The sequence below is a fragment of the Corapipo altera genome, unplaced genomic scaffold, assembly GCF_003945725.1.
Source record: "Corapipo altera isolate COAL_440 unplaced genomic scaffold, ASM394572v1 97, whole genome shotgun sequence".
NCBI lineage: Eukaryota > Metazoa > Chordata > Aves > Passeriformes > Pipridae > Corapipo > Corapipo altera.
The window spans coordinates 162,507-181,669 of record NW_020884998.1 but is presented as its reverse complement, the minus strand read 5'-3'; the positions used below and the strand labels follow the sequence as shown (position 1 = coordinate 181,669).

The following is a 19,163-nucleotide window of genomic DNA, read 5'->3' as shown; positions in this document are numbered from 1 at the left end:
CTTTTATTTTCGGCTGTGCCTCTCGGAAGGGGGAAGGGAGAGCTGGGATGAGTGCAGCTTGACGCACAGGCGAGGGGAGGGGGGGGCACCGCCGGCAGTTGCAGCGGTTCGTGGCCGCAGGGTGCGGGTGCGGAAGGGAGCGAGCGAGGGGCTCGCTCGGTGCCTCCCCTTTTCTTCGCCCCTCTCCTTCCTCCCCTCCTTCCTCTTATTCTCCTCTCCCTCCCCCATCCGTCTCCTGCCGGGTCCGGCTGGGAGCGTGTGTGCAATATCTTACGTTGCAAGGTGTGTGTGTGTGTGTGTGTGTGCGCGCGGAGCAGAGGGAGGGAAGGACTCGCGAGGGAGCCGGGGCTGCCCCAGCTCCCCCCTATGTGAGCCTCCCCGGGCGGCTGGATGGCGATAGACCGGCGCCGTGAGACGGGCGGCGGGGGCCGTCCGCTGCCGGAGGAGAACGGCTCGGTGCCCGGGGCTGTGGGGGGGGACGACGCCGCCCCCCCCGGGGCCGCCCCCCGCCAATGCTGCCGGGGTCGAGATCCAGGCGGTGCCGGTGCCACCGCCCGCCGCCGCCTGCAGCCCGCTCCTCCTCGACTACGACGGCTCGGTGCTACCCTTCCTCGGAGGGCTGGGCGGCCGGTACCAGCGGACCCTGGTGCTGCTCACCTGGGTCCCGGCACTCGTCATCGGCTTCAGCAAGTTCTCGGACTCCTTCCTCTTGGATCAGCCCGACTTCTGGTGCCGGGAGGCGGACGGGCAGGGCAACTGGAGCGGGACCCTGGCGCCAATCCACGCCAACCACAGCGGCAACGGCAGCATCTTCCCCCCCCCGCCCGGGCTGCCAACCCCCGCGACGGGCAACGCCAGCGAGTGCGGCTGCCGCGAGTGGCACTACCGCATCAGAGCCGGCCTCGTCCAAAACGTCGTGAGCAAGGTGAGAAAGGCGACTTCTCTCGGCACCCCCCTCCCTCACCAGCCCTCACGGACCCCCTCGGCCCGACCCTGGCCTCCCTCGGCGCCCCCTCTCTCCAGGAAAAGGGGAGCAGCTGGACACGATGTGGATCTGTCCTTGCATGTTGCTGCGGGGTCAGTCAAGTCCCTGTGAGTTACCCTCCCACTATTATTAGGTGAATCCCACGTCCCCGCAGTCCTTTCCCTCCCTGGGTGACTCGTCATGCCGGGTGTCCATCGCGTGGACTTGTACCTGGGCACTGGTTGTGGCTCTGGGTTGCAAAGTTACATCCTGAAACGGGATCCTATGTGTCTCTTTGGGATCCTGGCAATGGTAGATGTCCTGCTGTCTCTGGACATGGGTGTCTGTGGGAAAGATGCTGAGGGCATATGTCCCTAGCTAGTAAGAGGAAAGGGTTGCGAAGCAGACTGCAGTTGTAATATCACTGATCTTTGTGCAAGTATCCTAAAGCAGCCCTACAAAAAAAACCAGGTTGTTTTTTGGGGAAGCTGAAGAGATGGTGATGAGTGAAATTGTCAAGACAAAGTTCTGCTGAATTCTTCTGCTTTTGTACTTGATAACTGTTTTGGCAGAGCAGTTAAAGAAGAAATGTCTCACACAAGTTGTTTTACTCCAGCGGCAGAAAGTGCATGCTGCTCTGTTTTGTGTTACCTCATGTAATGGCTAAAGTGGAAAATTTCTAATGAGGAGACTGTGCCGCTTTCTGCACTCACTTTCTATTTGCCGAGTAGTGCATGCAAAAAACCCGCCTTGCCTTTTCACCTGAAAACTCTTGCATGTTTGCAGTATCAGCCCTGTGAAAACCCTGCTGGCTGCGAATGGGCCTTACTGATATAAACAGGCAACTGGAGCTCCTGTAAATGTAAAATGAAATGGTTACACCAGGGAAGTAGTTCCCTTAATCTCAAGATCCCCTCCTAAAATCAGCAAAAATTACTTCCTGCCTGGGAGCAGTGTTTTGGCTTAACTGTGTTTATCTAGTTGGGATAAAGAAATGCAGAAACAAATGGATGACTGGCATGATCGTGCTTTGGTCAGCCAGCACACATTTGTATTGAATCATTGAAAATCATTTTGGTTTCTCTTTGTGTCCCTTGAAAGCGTGTGCAACAGGGAAAAAGCAGGTAAAGCAAATCCCTCAAAACCTTGAACCCAGAATGGATTAAAAAAAAAAAAAAGTAACCCAGCTACAGTCCTTTCATGGGAAAAACACAGGTGCACGGTAGACATGAATGGTTTGTGATACATAAATGCATAATGATGTTAAATATTTAAGAGGGTCAGGTTTTGTTCTGTTTATATCCAGAGACTGAGCTATTCATATGTTTGGGTGTTTAACACTGACTCCTTAGCATGAAAAAATTATCTTGAAATATATCTTTTTAGTCTAAACTGTGAAATTATTTTTTTAAAACTTTGAACCTTTTGAAGGTCATCATCAAGTTGGCCACAAAAGGTCGAGGGAGAGTTAGTTTGCTGTCTTGCATGCTCCTTTAAAGATAATAAAAAAAGTGTTCTTTGGAAGAACTTGTGGTAAAGGGCAGATCAATTTTAAGGGATAAACAAACATCTTTGGTCCCTGCTGTCTTGTTTTCTATTAGAAAGAATAATAATAATCTTTTGAGACTATGGGTTTTTCCAGTGTGGAGTTTTTATTTTTATTGTATGCTTGCTTCCAAAAACTTGGCAGCTTTTTTGCTTTGATTTGTAATCCCATGTAATTATAATTAGGTTGTTTTCTTGGGGTCAGGATTCCTCCTTAGTTGGTGCTTTGGTTTTATTTTGGGGGTTTTCTGGGTGGGTGTTCTGTCTGTTTTTATCCTAATGAAGAAAGAGAAGAAAAATTCAGATAGAACAACAGCATAGCTTGATTTGGACTTCCTTTCTTATCAACCCCCAGGAGCTCTGATACTGTGGGAGCACTTCTTGTAACTGCTGACTCCTCTTACATGCATCTCACTGTCCTTTGTGAGAAAGGGCTGCTCCGGTCGAATTCAAGAGACTGGATGTTCAGATGTTCCTTAACTCCCCTCAAAAATACATTTGTTTCTGTAATGTATTATGCAATGTTCTCATCTTTCTAAATAGAGTTTTATTAAATCTCAGTCTAATATACGCATCTGTGTAGTAGCCAGGGTTTATATTGAAATATCATAAAGAGAGCCAAAAGTATATTAATAAAAAATGTACTTTTGTTTGGCCAGTAAATCCTTTTGTACTTATCTTCAGCGGTCTGAGCTAATAGCTGTTGGATGCTCCATCATTGCTTTGTCTTCAGAAACAATGAAACAATTCTGGTTATTAAACACAAAGCATATTTGATATACATGCTCATGAGACATCTCCCCGCCCTCACTCTGTCTTCTTTGGGAGTGGGATAGCTGTCCTTAAACTGTGTTGAGTTCCACTGTCTTCATAGCCTCTCTCCTAGTGGCACCCTTCATCAGATGCTGTATCTCTGTCCAGGCTTTCTCTGCTCTCCCTTCCCTGATGCCCATTTTCTCCCAGCCTGTGTCGTGCTTGGGAGTGAGGGAGTGGAGATCTTGCTGTTTCCAGCCCTGCTCAGCGCTTTGTTTAGCCCCACTTCTGAGTCTTTGCTGGAGCCAGGGGTGGCCTTGCACCTTCCTTGAAGACTGGCATTTCTGTGTTAGATGCTGCCATTATCCTGACCTCCTTGACTGAGTCACTGGGAACGGTGCTTTTTTTAGTGCTGCCAGTCATTGGAACTGGAAATGGTAATAAAGGATGTAGTGCTTATTATTTAACACTGCTGAAATACATACGGGGAAGAGGTCAGATGCATAATTTAACCACAGGGATTCCAGTGGCCATGTTAAATCACCTTTCTGAGCTAATGTCCTGACTTGGCACATAAATCTTGAACTTCAGCTTGGTTTGTGCATAAATTTCTTCCTTTAGCACTTGCAAGGCTCTTTCACTGCTAAGTGCTTATTTAAAGATTTTCATCTATTCTTTATCACAACATCACCATACCGCTATAAACAGAGTACACTGTCCAAAGGAAGGATGCTGAGAAATACACTTTTTTTTGCCATGGAGAAATCCGAGATCTCATTTTACCAATTTGCACAGTGATACTTCCAGTAAATTATTAGCAGTAACACAATGAGCAACATAATGACAACTAAACATGACAACTAAATGACAATGACAACTAAACATGAAGCTTAGCAGGAAGTTGGAGTGTGTGCTCAGCAGGGACTTTTCTAACTCTCTCACTAATCTTTAGTGCCTGCATCCTCGGACCATCTGCAAATCCAGCTGTCATCTTGGGACAATATTTTCATGGAAGCTCTTAGTTACAGGATTCATGTTTTTTGGTTTTTTCCCCTCTGTTACTTGGATGGTCTGTCCTCTGTGTTTGATTGCGTTTAGTGAGGTTTTGTTGTTTGGCATGCTAATTTGTATAATGGATACCAAAAGCTGATGATGGGCAAGGACTGAGGCTTGATTAAATTGCAGAGGTTGATGGCACAGCATCCCTCTGTGTGCACCCGCAACATTCCAGATCATTCCACCTCTTGGGGTTGGCATAGAGGGAAGCGGTTAGTTGAAGGCTGCGTTTTAATCACTCAGAGCGATTATGTAATAATATTTCATGTCTAGTCACAAGGGAATTCCTGTTGTGGCTGCTTTTGTGCTCCAGATGCCTTGTTTTCCTGCAATGCTGTTCTCTTGGCTCTCAACTTCCCACTTGATTTGGGTTGAGTCATCTTCTTTCCAAAGCAACATGGCAATCATTTTACCTATTTGCCACTGATTTGATCATTCGCATGCCAATTTGGCTGAGCCTCTAGCAAATTGTCCCTGCCAAAAAAGCGGAGCTAGAGCCAGGAGAGCCAAGTGGTCCAGGAGTAGTGCTGTCATGGTGTGAACTTGGAGTGCTCTTTGCTCCTGCTGAGGGAGATGTCTGTGACGTATGAGTCTTTCTTTTCCTTGTTTTTATTGCAGTTCTGGCACTTTTCTAGGCACACCTTCAGCTGAATCACCTTCTCAACCTGGTAGAAAACTTTCTGTTTAAATATGGTTTGTTTTTTTTTTTTTCTGGGTGTTTTGCTGAGTTAATGAAGTGAAATTGCTCTGTGCAGTAACATGTGCAGTAACATGTCTGTGATATTGTCTTGTGGAATTATTGTAGGTATCTACAAGTAGCCAGAAATCCCACAGCAAACAAATTTCTTTGTGATAATAGTGATGATAAATTGGTCACAGCTTGTGGAGTGATATTTCTTGGGGTACAGGATAGGTGTGCATTTCAAATGAAGTTTCAGAGCATAGTTGTTAATTACTTTGAAGGGATCACTCTGACAAGGTCCTTCCCAAAATAAGAACTATGCCACCCTTATCTCCTCCCATTTGTGCGTATTTGTAACCTCATTTGTTTCTGCTTATTCTCCAGTTGGCTGGTCTCTTCAAAGAGACTTCAGAAGTGCTGATGCTTCTCTTTTTTTCCCTGCAACTGACAGGATTTGTCTTGTCAATGTTAGTTCCTGGCTGACTGGCTTCTGTCTAGTCCCAAATCAGTAAAAACCTTGGGTTATTGTACCTACTGCAGTAGTTGGGGCAGAAGTGTCAAGATTGAAGCTAGTACATCACCTGTGCCCTTGCTTCCATTGGACAGATTGAAGGGGGTGTAGGGACTTGCAAGGCAGATACTTACAATGGGCAGAAAGCATTCTAAATTTCTTTGAAATTACTCTCTCAGCTCCTAATGGGTGCTGAAGAGGTCAAGTCCCTGTGGTCAGAGGTATCCAGAAATACTGGCAGACCAGAGCAAACTTCTACTACTATTTTTTTTTTTCATGCCTTCCTCTGCTATGGGAGAGATCCCAAGCATTTTTTTTCCTCTTCCCTCTGCAAGTTAGCTGATAAAGAGTCAGTGGTTGCTGCTCTGAGCCCTCACAGACTTGAGAAATCTTCCTGTTAAAGAAAAAGCAAAGGGGACCTACTGGCTTGTCCTGCTGCAGCTGTCGTGGGGCCTGCTCATACACATTGAGTGTGGTGGAGTCTCCCACTTATCAGGGCACTAGTGAACAACACCGTGAAACAATGGGGCGAGTTTCTGGCTAAGTGGCATGAAGGAAGGGGACAGCTGTTTCAGGAACAGTACCTGCAATTTCCCGGTGGTGAAGAAATGTCCTCTGCCTGAGAACAGGAAATAACCCGATGTTTGAGATAACCAAGTATGATATCACCAGACTACTTGTTTAGTGAGCTTAGATACTGGTTTTGTTTATTTGGAAGTGTTATGTACTGGCTAAAAATTCTTGAAGGAGTTGGTCTAGAAAACAGAGACTGGATTAAGACCAATACTAACATCGGAACTCATGTAGTCTTAGGTTATCTGTCTGGTAAGGATTCTTTTTACTAGAGGGGATGTACATAGAGTTCATGTTTATTATCACCCTTAAGATAAAGGATCTCAGTTACAGGAATCTGATTTCAGGCTACTGAAATGGTTTGTAAATAGTAAATAGTTTGTAGCATTGGTAGAACTAACAATGATCATCCACAAAGGTAATTCCATATTGAAATCTCTTGAAGACATTCTCAGCTTTCCGAGACTTGCTATTGAGCCGTTCATATGCGTCATTTTGTGTGTGTCAAACAATTGCCTTTTATTTTTTCCTCCCCCTGGATGGACGTGATATTTGAAATGGTTGGGGTTTTGTTTGATTTTGCTTCCACTTCCTAATACATCTCAGTCATTTAATTTAAATACCGACCCTGCCCATGTTGTGACAGAAGTTGCAGGCTACAGTGAATATTTCCCAGCTGTTCAGGCTGTCTAAATCCAAATTTCTGAAGTGCACTAACAGTTTTATTGCTTCTCACACTGGCTACACGAGTGTAATAATAAAAGGTGACCTCATGGGTTTTTTTAAAGTGTTTGTCAAAGAGGAGGAACTGGCACTTAGGAAGGCATGTAATTTGGAGCCAGTTCTGATGGTGATGTTGAGATGAGGATTACAGGGCAGTCAAACATGAATGGGTTCATTTTTTAATGAAACAACATCTGGAATAGCACGAGATTTATGGTTTTCTTGAACTTAAAACCTTTTGGCCGTACTAATGCTGAAAAGTCTTAAATTAAAGTTTTCCAAATAAATTCTAGAGAGCTGCTAAATATAGAAAATGCTGAACGAGATAGAGTGCTTATGTGTACCTCACCTTTTGTTTTCCCTGTCAGGCTGTTTGTTTCTGCCTAGTTTCCCCTCCACACTACCTGGCATCCCTGCTCAGGACAGTTGCTCTCACTCCCTCCCTTTCATACTCCTTCCTCCTCCTGCTCTTCTGCGGCACAGCCAGGCTGGCGCTGGCTTACCCACAAGTAACTGTGGAATTAATTAGGCTGAGATCTTGCTATAGAACAAAGGACTGGGGTCTGCTGCAGACAATATGTGGAAGATCAGAGTAACCTGTCATAGAATATGCTGCAGCTTTGCAGCAGTGCTGAGTGTTTAGTTCTGGCACTGGATTCCCTCAAAGCCGCTTCTCTTGGGCTGTGGTCACTTCACTCAAATGTGTGCCTAGCTCTCATAGTGTAATTTATATTTTTTTTCCAGTAGACTTTCGACAGCAGGTGACTTTGTGTGCGTTCTGAATTCCCTTTTAAAGGCAAGGAGGAAGGAGGGAGAAAGGAGTTTCAACACCCTTTCAGGCCACATCATCAGAGGTCTCCAGGCAAACCCCATGTCAGTGTCTGATAACCACCCAGCACTATACTAGAGCTGCACCGGTCTGGGCCCGGTGTGGATGCTGGGGAGCCTGCCCTCCCCACCAGCCTGTAAAACCTGGCAGACAGCAATGATTAATGTGTATGCTGAGTAGTTCCCACCGATCTGGGCCATATTGTACCTGCTGGAAACACACAATAGGTCTGTGCCTATTCCCACCCAGTGGGAGGTGGATCAGTGCTGTGTTTGGTGGGACTGGTGCATTCAGGGGAGGGAGGGAACTCCTGTCTATCCTGTGTGCTGATGAGGCAAGGGTAAATGTGCTCTGGGGGTGATGTACTGTGTAGGAAAATTCGATGTAATAGTGCCTTGTACTACACATTTTTTTTTTTCCCTTATAATCTGGGAGAGCCCCAATTGCCAGTTGTTATGCTGAAACACAAGAACAAAAGATTACATAACTGAATGTATCCTGATACTCATTTCTGGAATACCTATCTAGATCCACAAGGAGGAAACCTCCTTGTGGATCTGGAATGCTACTTGTGAGATGCAGGGAAGTGATGCGTTCTCCTTCTTCAGCAGCATGTGATTTAGAGTTACCCTTGTGTGTTGTTTTCAGAGCAGGGTGGTCTGATTCCCTAGAAGAGGTTCTTTGCATCCAGGCAGTAGTGGAGGAATTAATTTTGGCTCAAGTACTGTCTCTCTGCTACTCTGCAGCGCTCTGGAGCTGCCTGGTCTCCCCATGGCCTCTAGGTCAAAGTCCATGAACATTTAGTGTTGCAATGTTCACCCTACAAATATTATTAAGGATAGGGACTGTAAATTAAACTGTAAGACCTTTTCCCTGCTATGTCTTCCAATGCAGTGTAAAACATGGTCTGCCTGAACAATACAAGCTTGACAGACCAGTTTCATATTCTGATTTGTAAAACAAGTGAAATATTTTTTCTTTCTTCCTTACCCTTAATATTTATTTAGGTCTGAATTAATGCCAGACCCTACGGAGTTTTTATCCCTCTACCTCTCCTTTTCTTCTTGCCTGAGTTGCAATAGCTGTAGTCTGCAGATGATGAGAGGGCAGGGTCATGGCAGCAATTGCATGTCGAAGTTAAGGTGTCCGATCTTTTTATCTACAATGGCAAGTATTTCTCATGAGGAATTACTTTCTCCTCTTGTCTACTGCTTCACCCTTCTCCATTTCAGAGTTTTATACCATGCTTGACATTTTCATTTTTTTCCCCCTGGTTTTAAAAAGACCCAAAAAGATAGTAAGCTGGGTTATGCCATGTCAGCCCTCTCAAGGTGGCAGCCTGCAGCATGTTTTGAGCATGGGTGTTTTGGTAGGCTGAAAAATACCAGTTCACAAAGTGTTAACTTATTTTTGATAATGAGATGATAACAAATGTTAATATTTAACTACACTGTTGGGTTTTTTTAAGATGTGGCTTCTATTTACAGCGCTTAGACCTGTTCTAAATACAAATTTGATAACTACTTTAACTTTTTTAGTTTAGTTGCGAAGCAGCACGTACGTTGTTCAGAATAAAGGTGGTGGTCAGCTGAAAACTGGGAAATGGCACTCAAATACCATTTTTCAGTGTGTGTCTCAGTCCTAGGGATGGGTGTGGTTACTCATGGTCTTCATACAGCTAGAGGGACATGAACAGCTACAAGGTCTTATAGCAAAGACTGGGGTTTAGATTAAAATCGGTTTTGTGATGATGTCTCCTAATCATGTCAGAATAGTGTAGAAAAGATCCTTAATTGCAGCACAGAGATGTAAAAGAGATACTGAAATATCCTGATGCTGCTCTCTGGAAAATTATGAATATAGTGTTATGAATAGAGTATTCAGGGAAGCTGCAAGCAAGATCTTGTATCTCCCAACCCTTTGATGTTAGCTGGCATTATGAAGTTGGGATAAGCGAAGCAGATAACATCAGCTGAGAAACAAGTTAGTTGACTAATCTGTGGAGGGCGAAGGCTGGAAAAGATCTAAATGTCTCAGAATAAAGGGAACTCCTACTGAAAATAAAAGAAGTAGTGATGGAGAAGTGGGTGGTACCTGGATGCTACTAAAGTTGATTTAATCATGTTGAGTATTCAGAAGAATGTCATATGATTAACAAATATTTTAATTGTTAGCGTATTAGCAATGATTATTTACTTAGCAAACTTCCTTCTTCCCTCTCCCAGTGGGGAAAAGAAGAGAGCAAAGTTGGAATAGAAGAGCTAATTGCCCCTGATTAAAGTATGAAGTTGAAGGATAGATGAAACTTTTCCAGTTTTGCAGTGTTTCAGATGGTATCTCATTATCTTTGGATTTTGCTGATGTGCTTTGTGGATAGCTTGGAGAGTCTTTTTTGCTTATGGCATAGACTAAGCAATAATTTAGTGCAGAATGTTAAATCTTTTCCAAGTTAGTTTACGGGCTCTGAAATGAAGTCAGTCTGTGTCCTTTTGCATATTTGAAGTGTTGGGCTTGTTTTGTGATTGTGGTGGTTTTTGAGCCGTCTCATCACACTGGAGAGATGGCTCTTAAAAGTGAGCCATGACTGAAAGGCCTTAGAAAGGCCTTTCTGCTTCTTTGGGGCAAATGGAGCCATGCACATGCTGTATGTCCCTGTGGGGCATAGTGGGGACAGCCTGCTTACTCTGAGGTAATTATTATAAGAGGCAATGTGCCTCTGCCTCTCCAATTGCAAACAGCTTGATGCAATCTGTCTTAGGTATCCCATTATCATGACAGAGTTGAAGTTTGTAAACCAGGAGGAAGTGCTATGTCTTATATCAGTGTTAATGCAGTGATGTGTGGCACTGAGCCTGTGTGCTTTATTTTTAAAGCTGAAATACCAGACTTAAAAAATATGCACCTAAAAAGCTAATGCAGAAATTTCACAGCAGTCATGCGTATCAGAAAATGCAGTTTTGAAGGATGTGTTTCAGCAACTTAAACTACATTAAACTTAAGAAACCATTAAGGAAACTTGTGAAGTCCATGGTTATGCAGTCCAGTACTATTTTGCGGGGTTGGAAGCTGTTTTCATAGGTTAATGAAACTGCTTTCATACTAGGCTGCACAATCTAATTATATCTTTCTTGGAAGACAGCTAAGCATGTGTCCTCTGGCTCACATGCCCTCCCCTCTTTTTCTCTCCCCACTCCTCTGCCTCCCCATGTCCCCAGAAACTTTGTGGTAGTAGTCAAATGTAGTTTCTTTGAGTTACTTTTCAAATGGTGTGTTGCCCAGATGGTTGGTCATGTCTATAGTTAAAGCAATCTGACCACTTACTTCTATGACCTTGTGTTCAGCGATCACAAGTGATTTTTCTGGCTGCAGCTTTCCTTGCCAGGTGTCTGTCATGGTCAGAAATGGATTACTGGTTTCCGAGAATGAAAAGTGAAGAAAATGTTGTTTCCACTGCAAGAAAAACAAATTGGATAAGAAGCTGAACAAAGCAAACCCTTGCATCTGTTGAGTTAGTAAGCTCTCTAGTGTATGAGAATAGGGCCCCCAGGTTTGTTGGGAATGGGAAGAAGGCAGATGTTGAGCTAAAGGTGATACTATGGTACAAAAAATATCTCTGTTGACAGTAAAAGTTCTTGCAAATTCGGATGATTATAAACTTCTCAAAATACCAGTGTGTACTTGCTCAGTAAAAATTTGATTTTGAAGTATTTATCTTTAAGGTTCTAAGCACTTAGGCACCAGTCAAAGCTTTTCAGCAAAAGCATCCACTTATGATAAAGCTGAACTGTGTTAGATGTACTTGGCTCTTGGAGGTCTAGCATCACACAGAGAGGAAGTATCTTGAAAGTCAGGTGTTGACTGTGTATTGGGTTGAGGCATTCAAGCGTAGGTGGTGTAGGCTTATTTGAGTGGCTGTTCAAAGAAAACAAACAACAAAACCCTCTCAATAGCTGGTTTGTTGTTTTTCTTGTGTGTTGTGTTTTTAATGACTCTTCTGGTTTCCAGTCCATTTGTGTCTGATTAAAAACATAAGGAAAGATGTAGTTTGGAGATGTTTGGTTCTGAATGTGACTGGTAAAAGAAAGAGCAATTATTAATTTTTATACCTTCTTCTCAAGTCTTCCAGGATTTGTTGCTTTTAGTTTTTTACTCTACTTAATGTCCTCATTTTGAAATGTGGCATTCTTGATACTTCCACCTAGCTGGTTGTACTGATGGTCAAAAAATACCGTGTGTTCTCAAGAACATTTTATTGACACTTAAAATACAGATCAGGGAGTACTTTGCCCAGCTGTGATCTGAAGGAAGAGGCATCCTTACTCTGAACTCTGAACGTTAAATAGTTTAAATACGCTGATGTTGCCATGGCTGAGGAGATACAGAGATGCCTGTGGTAGTAAAATCACCCCAGCTTTAGGTGTTGCAATTGGGCTGGCACATCCCTCTGGGAAGCTTCTTCTGCAACCTCTTTAGTGTGGTTTTACTGCACAGTTATTTTCTGTAGAGTTGGGTATCACACCGCTTTCTGGAACTCATGCACTTTCCTTAACATTAAATGCAGCCACAGTGTCATCTTTGGCCAGCAACTGAGAAGGGGAGGAGAGAAATGTCCTGTGGCAGTCTGGATGGAAATTTTGCTACAGTGGTCTCCTGTGGCTTTAACTAGGAGTACTACTCAAATTGTTTAGTACTGAGAGGAGGCATTAGTGCTAGGTAGAAGTACTAACTTCTTTGCTTTTCCATTTGTTTTGGGGTTTGTTTATAGTGCTTCATCTGCTGACTTTGAGATTTTCCTCCAGAAATAAGTACCTGGAGACTGCTCTGCCTTTTTTAACATATCTTATATGAGAAGCATAACTTTATTTTTTTACTATTTTATTCTTTTTAAAAACAGCTTTGGTTCATGTTGTTTTTTTAATAAGAATGCTCTAAGAGAATCTGAAAGCATCATAAATTTTAAGTCTCACTAGGTAAGGTATTTACATAGAAGATGGATTCTAGTGCTATGTGGGGTAAATTGACGGGGTTTAGTTATGAAAAGATGGAGCAGGAAGGAGAAGAACAAAGAAACATGAGAACCAACACACGTCAGTGACAAATGATAGATTCTTACTTTCATTTATTGGTCTTAAAATCATTATCTAATGTGCAGGCAAGCTGGTGGCTTTTCCCCAGGCAGGGGGGACTTTGGGACTGCTGTGGTAAGCTGTGGCATACGTGACTGATATGCAGAGGCCGGGGCTACCACAGGGAGGCTTTTACCCAAGGGGTTGAGAGACCACATACAGTGTCTGGGGCATGTTACCTGCCTTGGGACAGAGTCTGTAAAGGCCAGCACAGCAGCCAGGTGCTGCCTGCCTGGGGAAAGACCAAGGGTGTAGCTTCGTGCCCGGCTTAGGGCCTTCCAAGGCAGCAGCGCTGGTGATCCTTTGGTGGCCTCTTGCTGAAACCACTGCAGAGAGCAGTCACGGCAGAGCTACCATCCACCTGCAGACCGTTTAGGAGAGGGTGGGCTTTCTTTCAGCAGCAATCTGGGCATGAATTGTTGGAAACAGACTGTGAACCCACAGTGTGGCAAGAGTGTGTGTGTCTAGTTCCCCTCCCCTGGGCTTTTTGTGCCAGACTCCGAGCAAGCATTGTACTAGAGCATCTCTCCTGTCTTATTGCTTCTTTTTAGGACAGAAGAGTTTACATTGCACTTTTTCGTGTTGTCGGGGTGAGGGTAGAAACCAAATCCTCGGTAGACATGTTACTATGACCTTTTAACAGTGGGTATTCAGTGTGCTTAGATGCCACAACCAGCCTCTGGAGGACAAGGACTTTTGAGGCAGGAGCCCTTAATTGTGGCAGCTTGTGTTTGTAGTTACAAACTTTGCATTTGTGACTTTGTAACTTCATTGCAAATACTGACTCACTGCATGAAACCTGTCCGGATTTTCACCCCTTGTAAAGAGTTACGGAATGGTTACTGTTTGGTTGCATTACCTTTTGCCAGGTGCTTTCCTGAGCAACCCATATTTTAAATAGTCCTCCATCTTGATTGTAAAGCATAGTGAGTCACAGCATGGGTGGTGACTCACTGATACCCGTTAAACATTAGGATCCTTAAGGTGTGACTCCTTAAGCTTTGACTAAAAAAAATGCTGTCACAACATGAAAAAAAACCCCACTTGCAATATATTGCACATCTGCATAGGTGGCAAATTCTCTACAATGTACCTTTTCCACCAGCATATTTTATATGCAGTTATTTTTGTTTTGGCGTAACGATACAGTCCTTTTTCTTTAGCAAGTCATTTATCTGATCTCTTGAATTAGGATGATGGATGGAGGACAGAAAGACAGGGGCACACAGAGAAATCCCAGAGAAAGTTTAGCAGCATCCTTCCCTTAGGCTTGGCGCTGTTAAGTCCTGAGTGGGACACCAGGGAATTCAACCAGAGCAGTTAGGGGATTTTAATGGTCTCCTGCTTGTAACAGATTAAACTACGTCTTGCAAGAGGTGGTAGAGGATTATTGTCCAGTCTCCAGCCAAAACAACCTCCCAGTGCAGATTTACTTGGAGTGCCAGTTGAACTGCCAGTCATCAGCACTGCCCACCCCAGTGTTTTGTTCTACAGGGACATGGAAACCTATCGCTCCTTTCTTTGTGGAACAAACCTGAGTGTCATCTTTGCAGAATGAAACTACCGGCACTTGGAGCAGGACCTGCCACGGCTCTGGGCACAGCCGTGCCATGTGGGCACATGACAAATAAGTTCTGCTCTGCTGAACCCAGGTGTATATAAGGGGAGAGCCAGCACTGTTGCTGTGTAATAGTTCCTGCTGTATTTCTAGCTCTTCAAAGCTGAGGTTTTTCCATGTGAATGGGAAGGGGCAACACAGGTCTCTGGCAAAATTTCTGCACTTCCAGCATGATGAAACCTTACTGGTTTGCTCTGCTGCTGTGTTAAGATGGGTAGGGACGATATGCTAGCTATTAAATATGTATTTTGTCCTATTAATGTCATCTTTACCTGAGGCTGATTTTGACTGTAGCATCCATTTTTCTTCTGTCCTCTCTCCTTATTCTTGTCTCTCTTTGCAAGTTGAATGCCCTGGTGATACCTACCACTGTCGTGCCAAATTTATTTTGGGTAACTGCTTCATGGTGACCTCTCTGTGGTTTGTGACAGCTGCCAGAGGAGAAACCAGGATATACTTGAGCTCTTAGTACAGAGCGAGTAATTTGGGGTCATGGCAGATTCTCTGGAATTTTTTGTTAAAGCAACTGTTGATATATTTCACCATTTCCCAATTTACAAGTTTGGAGGGTTTTGCAGAGGGAGAGGTTTCAGGAAGGTCAGGGGCTGCCTGGTCTGCTAGCACCCGCATTAGACTGCCTGTGTGGGCCTGGGGGATGAGCTCTGATTTCTGCTGGCCTGCAGAGCGAGTGCTTAACCAAGGGCAGGGAAGGGCCAGATGCAGGGTTCACAAGGAAATAAGTGTTTTTATTGTCAGAGCAGCTGGGGAGTTGGACAATAGCCTTAAAACCAAACAAACAAAGGATGACTTGCAGATAAGTTATCGAGAGGAGTGGGTGTATTTTGGGCACCACTGAAGGACAAGCTGATACATTGACTTTTCTTCTGCTTTTAAACTCTTACTTAGTGTGCCAGAGGGGTTTGATGTCTATTGTCCTAGCCTGAAATTTAACAACAGTCCTTGAGTTTTTGGCTCTTCCAAACATAAGCCTTTACCTACGTGTAATCTGGTACTGCACATTCTCTGCCACAGGCTTGTGTGAGGGCCAGCTACCTTTGGCTAGCAGTGGTAAGCTTTGAAAATGGAAAGACACCAGGGTATCTCTTTTTTCTTTTTGCACTTGGAGGACACTACTGTTCCTCTGACATCAATAAATTTAAAAATTAATTGTTGAATTTTAAAATGTGTGCTTGTATAAATATGACTATCTTTAATAAATTGAATTTGTTCTCTACAAACAAAAATGATTTTTCATTTTCAAGTAGCATATACACCTTCTGGATTGTGAAAATGAAGCAGGAGCATTTTAAAGCCTGTCTGGAGCACAGATATATATCTTGAATTTTGTTTCGTTTTCAGCTTGTCTGGGCAGATATTTTTATTTGCTAGCTGGAGATTGGTTCTAGAGTTGCAAGTATTAGTAATTGCATTTCCTCCACTGGCTCCTGGAAAGTCAAGGTTTTTGGAGAGCAGGTCTCACTGCCTTGCTGAGCTGTTTGCTGCGAATAATTCATAGCTATTTGGTGGAAAAAATCCTTGCTCAGACTACTTGTTTATGGTTCTTTAGTGCCTTCAGTCTGTAGGGTGGAAGATTACATGTGTATGTCCCAACTTGTACAGATCAGTGCAGTGGAGAACTCAAAAATACATATAACTTAAACAAAAAGCCTGATCCTGAAAGCTGGCACGTTTCTTTTGGCCACAAAATTGTTGTACTTTTTGGTGACATGGTATATTGTAGTGAGGACATCTCTGATGTTGAACTAGAAGGCTGAGTCTTGCCTTATTTGTGGAAGGGCTGTGCGTCATGGAAATGTGCAGTGCACCTAATTGAACTGTTTTGAGGGAAGCTCTTTTTGAAGTTGCATCTAACTTTTAAAAATAAATTGCGTACTTCTACTTTGTGTTTTTGGCTATGAAACTTCAGTTCTTGGTGTCAGGAGGGCTGCTACTATTATATTACACACAAACAGCCATTTATTCTGCAAAGTTTCAATTCTAGAGTATCTGACTCTCCAAAGTTAGCTGTACTTATTTGTCATGAAATGTGTATGGCTCCCATTACCATCAATATTTGAGCGCCTCACAAACCGCAAACAAACATATCTTCTTATATTTATTCAAGGGTATAATAGTAAGTATCCACACTTTACACATAAGAGGGATTAAGTTACATCTCTGAAGGCAATGAAGTTGTTGGGCTAAAGCCAGGAATGCAGTCTGGTTCTTCTGGTTTCCTCTGCCTAGAAGAAAAATGTCTTGGAGTTTAGGGAAGCCTCACTAGAAACCTTGTTTTTCCTATCTTTCTCATGGGAATGAGGCAGTACCCTAATGACAAATTACCTGAAATGGTTCATTTCCCCTTCCTTTGGATAGAAAGGTTAATTAAGCTTTATTGTGGAGGTTCTGAACCTGTCTGGTCTCTGAGGTATGAAATGTCACCATGAGGGCTGCTGTCCCAAGAAGTTGCATGGCTGTGCTGGGATCTCCAGCTGACCTGTCTGGCTCCATGCCAGGACTTGTCTTGACAAGCTGTGCCTTTGTTTAGTCTTCATCCCCCTTCCACCACCTGGGGAAATCAAGATGCTTTTCTGAAAACAAAAGCATCCTGACACTGAGAATCTGAAGCTAATGGCCATCAGGGTCTGTGGCAAAGCAGCTGTTTTTCCCTATATTTCCAAGCAGCTCTGAGGATATCAGCTGGAACACTTGCTCTTAAACTGTCAGGCTTACTGCTGGTGGGCTTCATGGGGCTCTGATAATGGGTGTCTGGGGCTGCAATGACAGTGAGATACTTCAGCTGCAGCAGTGTTGCCAATGTCAGATGGAGATATCCCCTTAGGCTAAACTCCTGTGACCTGGAGAGGGGGAGACTTAAGTGACAATTAAGGGTCTGATAAAACTCACTGAAGTAAATGAGTCTTTAATTTGCTTGACTTGAGGGGGAAAGCTTTCCTCTGCTGTTTCCTTGCACTTGTGTTAGGACTGACATTTGGAAGAAGCTCTGTACTGATATTACTATGTTAAAACACATCTGAGAAACTAATTTATTTCAGTTTATCTGTCTCTTTTTTTCTTCCAGTGGGATCTTGTTTGTGATTCTGCCTGGAAAGTCCACATTGCTAAATTTTCCCTGCTTGTAGGATTAATTTTCGGCCACTTAATAACAGGATGCATAGCTGACTGGTAAGTGAAAAATTCTTTAATGCAATGTAACTACAAATAAGTAACAGTATAAACTATTGTTTTGATTGTCTTCTTCATGAATATAAAGTAGAACCTTTGCGTAATGATTTCTCAGGTTCTGAAAGAACCATGATGGACAAACAGTTTAAAACTGTTTTAATTGTTTGAACCTGAGTAATTTATATCAAGGTAAATAACAGACTCTTCTCTATTTGGCTTAGCTATTTCCTGCTGACACAACTTATTACAGCTGTAAAGCTAGTACAGAATTGAGTATTTTCTAATTATACAAGTGAAGCCTTTAGTTTAGGGTTTTCTTTTGCTTAAATAAGAAGTAGGGCCAAAAGAAATTGGAAGCGGCATTGATTTCACTGAAAACGTGACTAATATAATGTCAGCCTTGTGCTTACACAGTATCTTTTGGTGAGTTGAAGGCTGTCTTTTGCAAACCTTTCCCTTGTTCTTCTTTTAAAGTTCTTGTTAAGCAAACATTTTGATGTAGTGTTAAGGATTTGCTGACTAATGTCGTGCTAGTATTGGGGTATTAAACTTAAAAGAGTAGATTGCAGTTCTTTAAACTGCTATAGTTAAAGGCGTTATTGGATACCCCAATTATGCTGAGGATTCAGCTTTTATTTTAGAAAATGGTCTTGTAGTGTAGAAGAGGGGAAAGAAAAATTAAAGGGATGACTCAAGTGATTTCAGTAGAAACTTGCAGCATCTGAAGCAATAGCTCTATGATGCTGTCCCAGTCATTTCAGTGGCTTCTAGCACAGTTGCCAGTGTTGATGCTTTAAATGGCCCGAAGTTAACTCTTTTGCCATTAACTAGAACAGGAAAGGAAGAAGAGTTGCCTATTAGGGAAATCTTATAAAGCCTCAGCAACTCACCAGTCAGCTGGGAGAGAAAAGGCCCCCTGCAGCTGTGCAGTAATTTGGATCAAGCATTCCTAGTGAAATTGCATCTTAATTCTTGAATAGTCGCTGAAAGTTCTTGGGCAAGCAAGGAATCATGACTTTTCAGTGAAATAGGGAACATGCATGAAATACAGTTGAATTTGATTAAAATACCACAGTAAAACGGGGCTCTAAAAGCTCATAGGAAGTATAGAGGGGAAATGAATGAGGGATCTTGCTTGTTTTTCCTAAAAAGGAATCAGTGTGGAGAAAGCAGACTTATTACCAAGTTAGGAAAGTGGTGCTATAATTGACAAATAAGCCACAAATAAGTGAACAACTTGTTGCCTGAGGCACTGGCTTTGAGAGAGAATTGCAGTAAGCAGGTTTAATAGCTCTCTGCTACCAAGAGGAGCATTCTGTGCTTCCATCCATTTCTGTCCCCAGCGTGTACTTTGCGCTGCCACATGCGTTTGTTGGACCCCTCTGCGAGCTGCTTAGCTGAGCTAATGCAGCATAAAATTACCCTAATTTTAAAATACCTAGAAATGTCTAGTGAGTTTACGAGAATCTGGCTTCCAGCTGTGGTGCAAAGGAGAAAAAGGGTAATTTGGTGGCTGGAGGGAACAGTGACCCTTTTGTGGGTGACCAGAATGGACACAGTTTGCTGCTGCCAAAGCTAGTCCTCATACTCCTGTTCA

The 19,163-nt window shown here is 43.2% G+C and overlaps 1 protein-coding gene across 1 annotated transcript in view; it reads left to right on the top strand.

Annotated features, from left to right (window-relative positions):
- The first annotated feature begins 6 nt into the window (after positions 1–6).
- Positions 7–19,163, top strand: part of SLC22A23 (solute carrier family 22 member 23) — a 107,432-nt gene continuing 88,275 nt past the window's right edge. The window contains 3 exon segments of the mRNA XM_027666771.1: positions 7–488; positions 490–925; positions 17,463–17,566. Of these exon segments, the coding sequence (XP_027522572.1) occupies positions 391–488; positions 490–925; positions 17,463–17,566 (638 nt within the window). The 5' untranslated portion in view covers positions 7–390.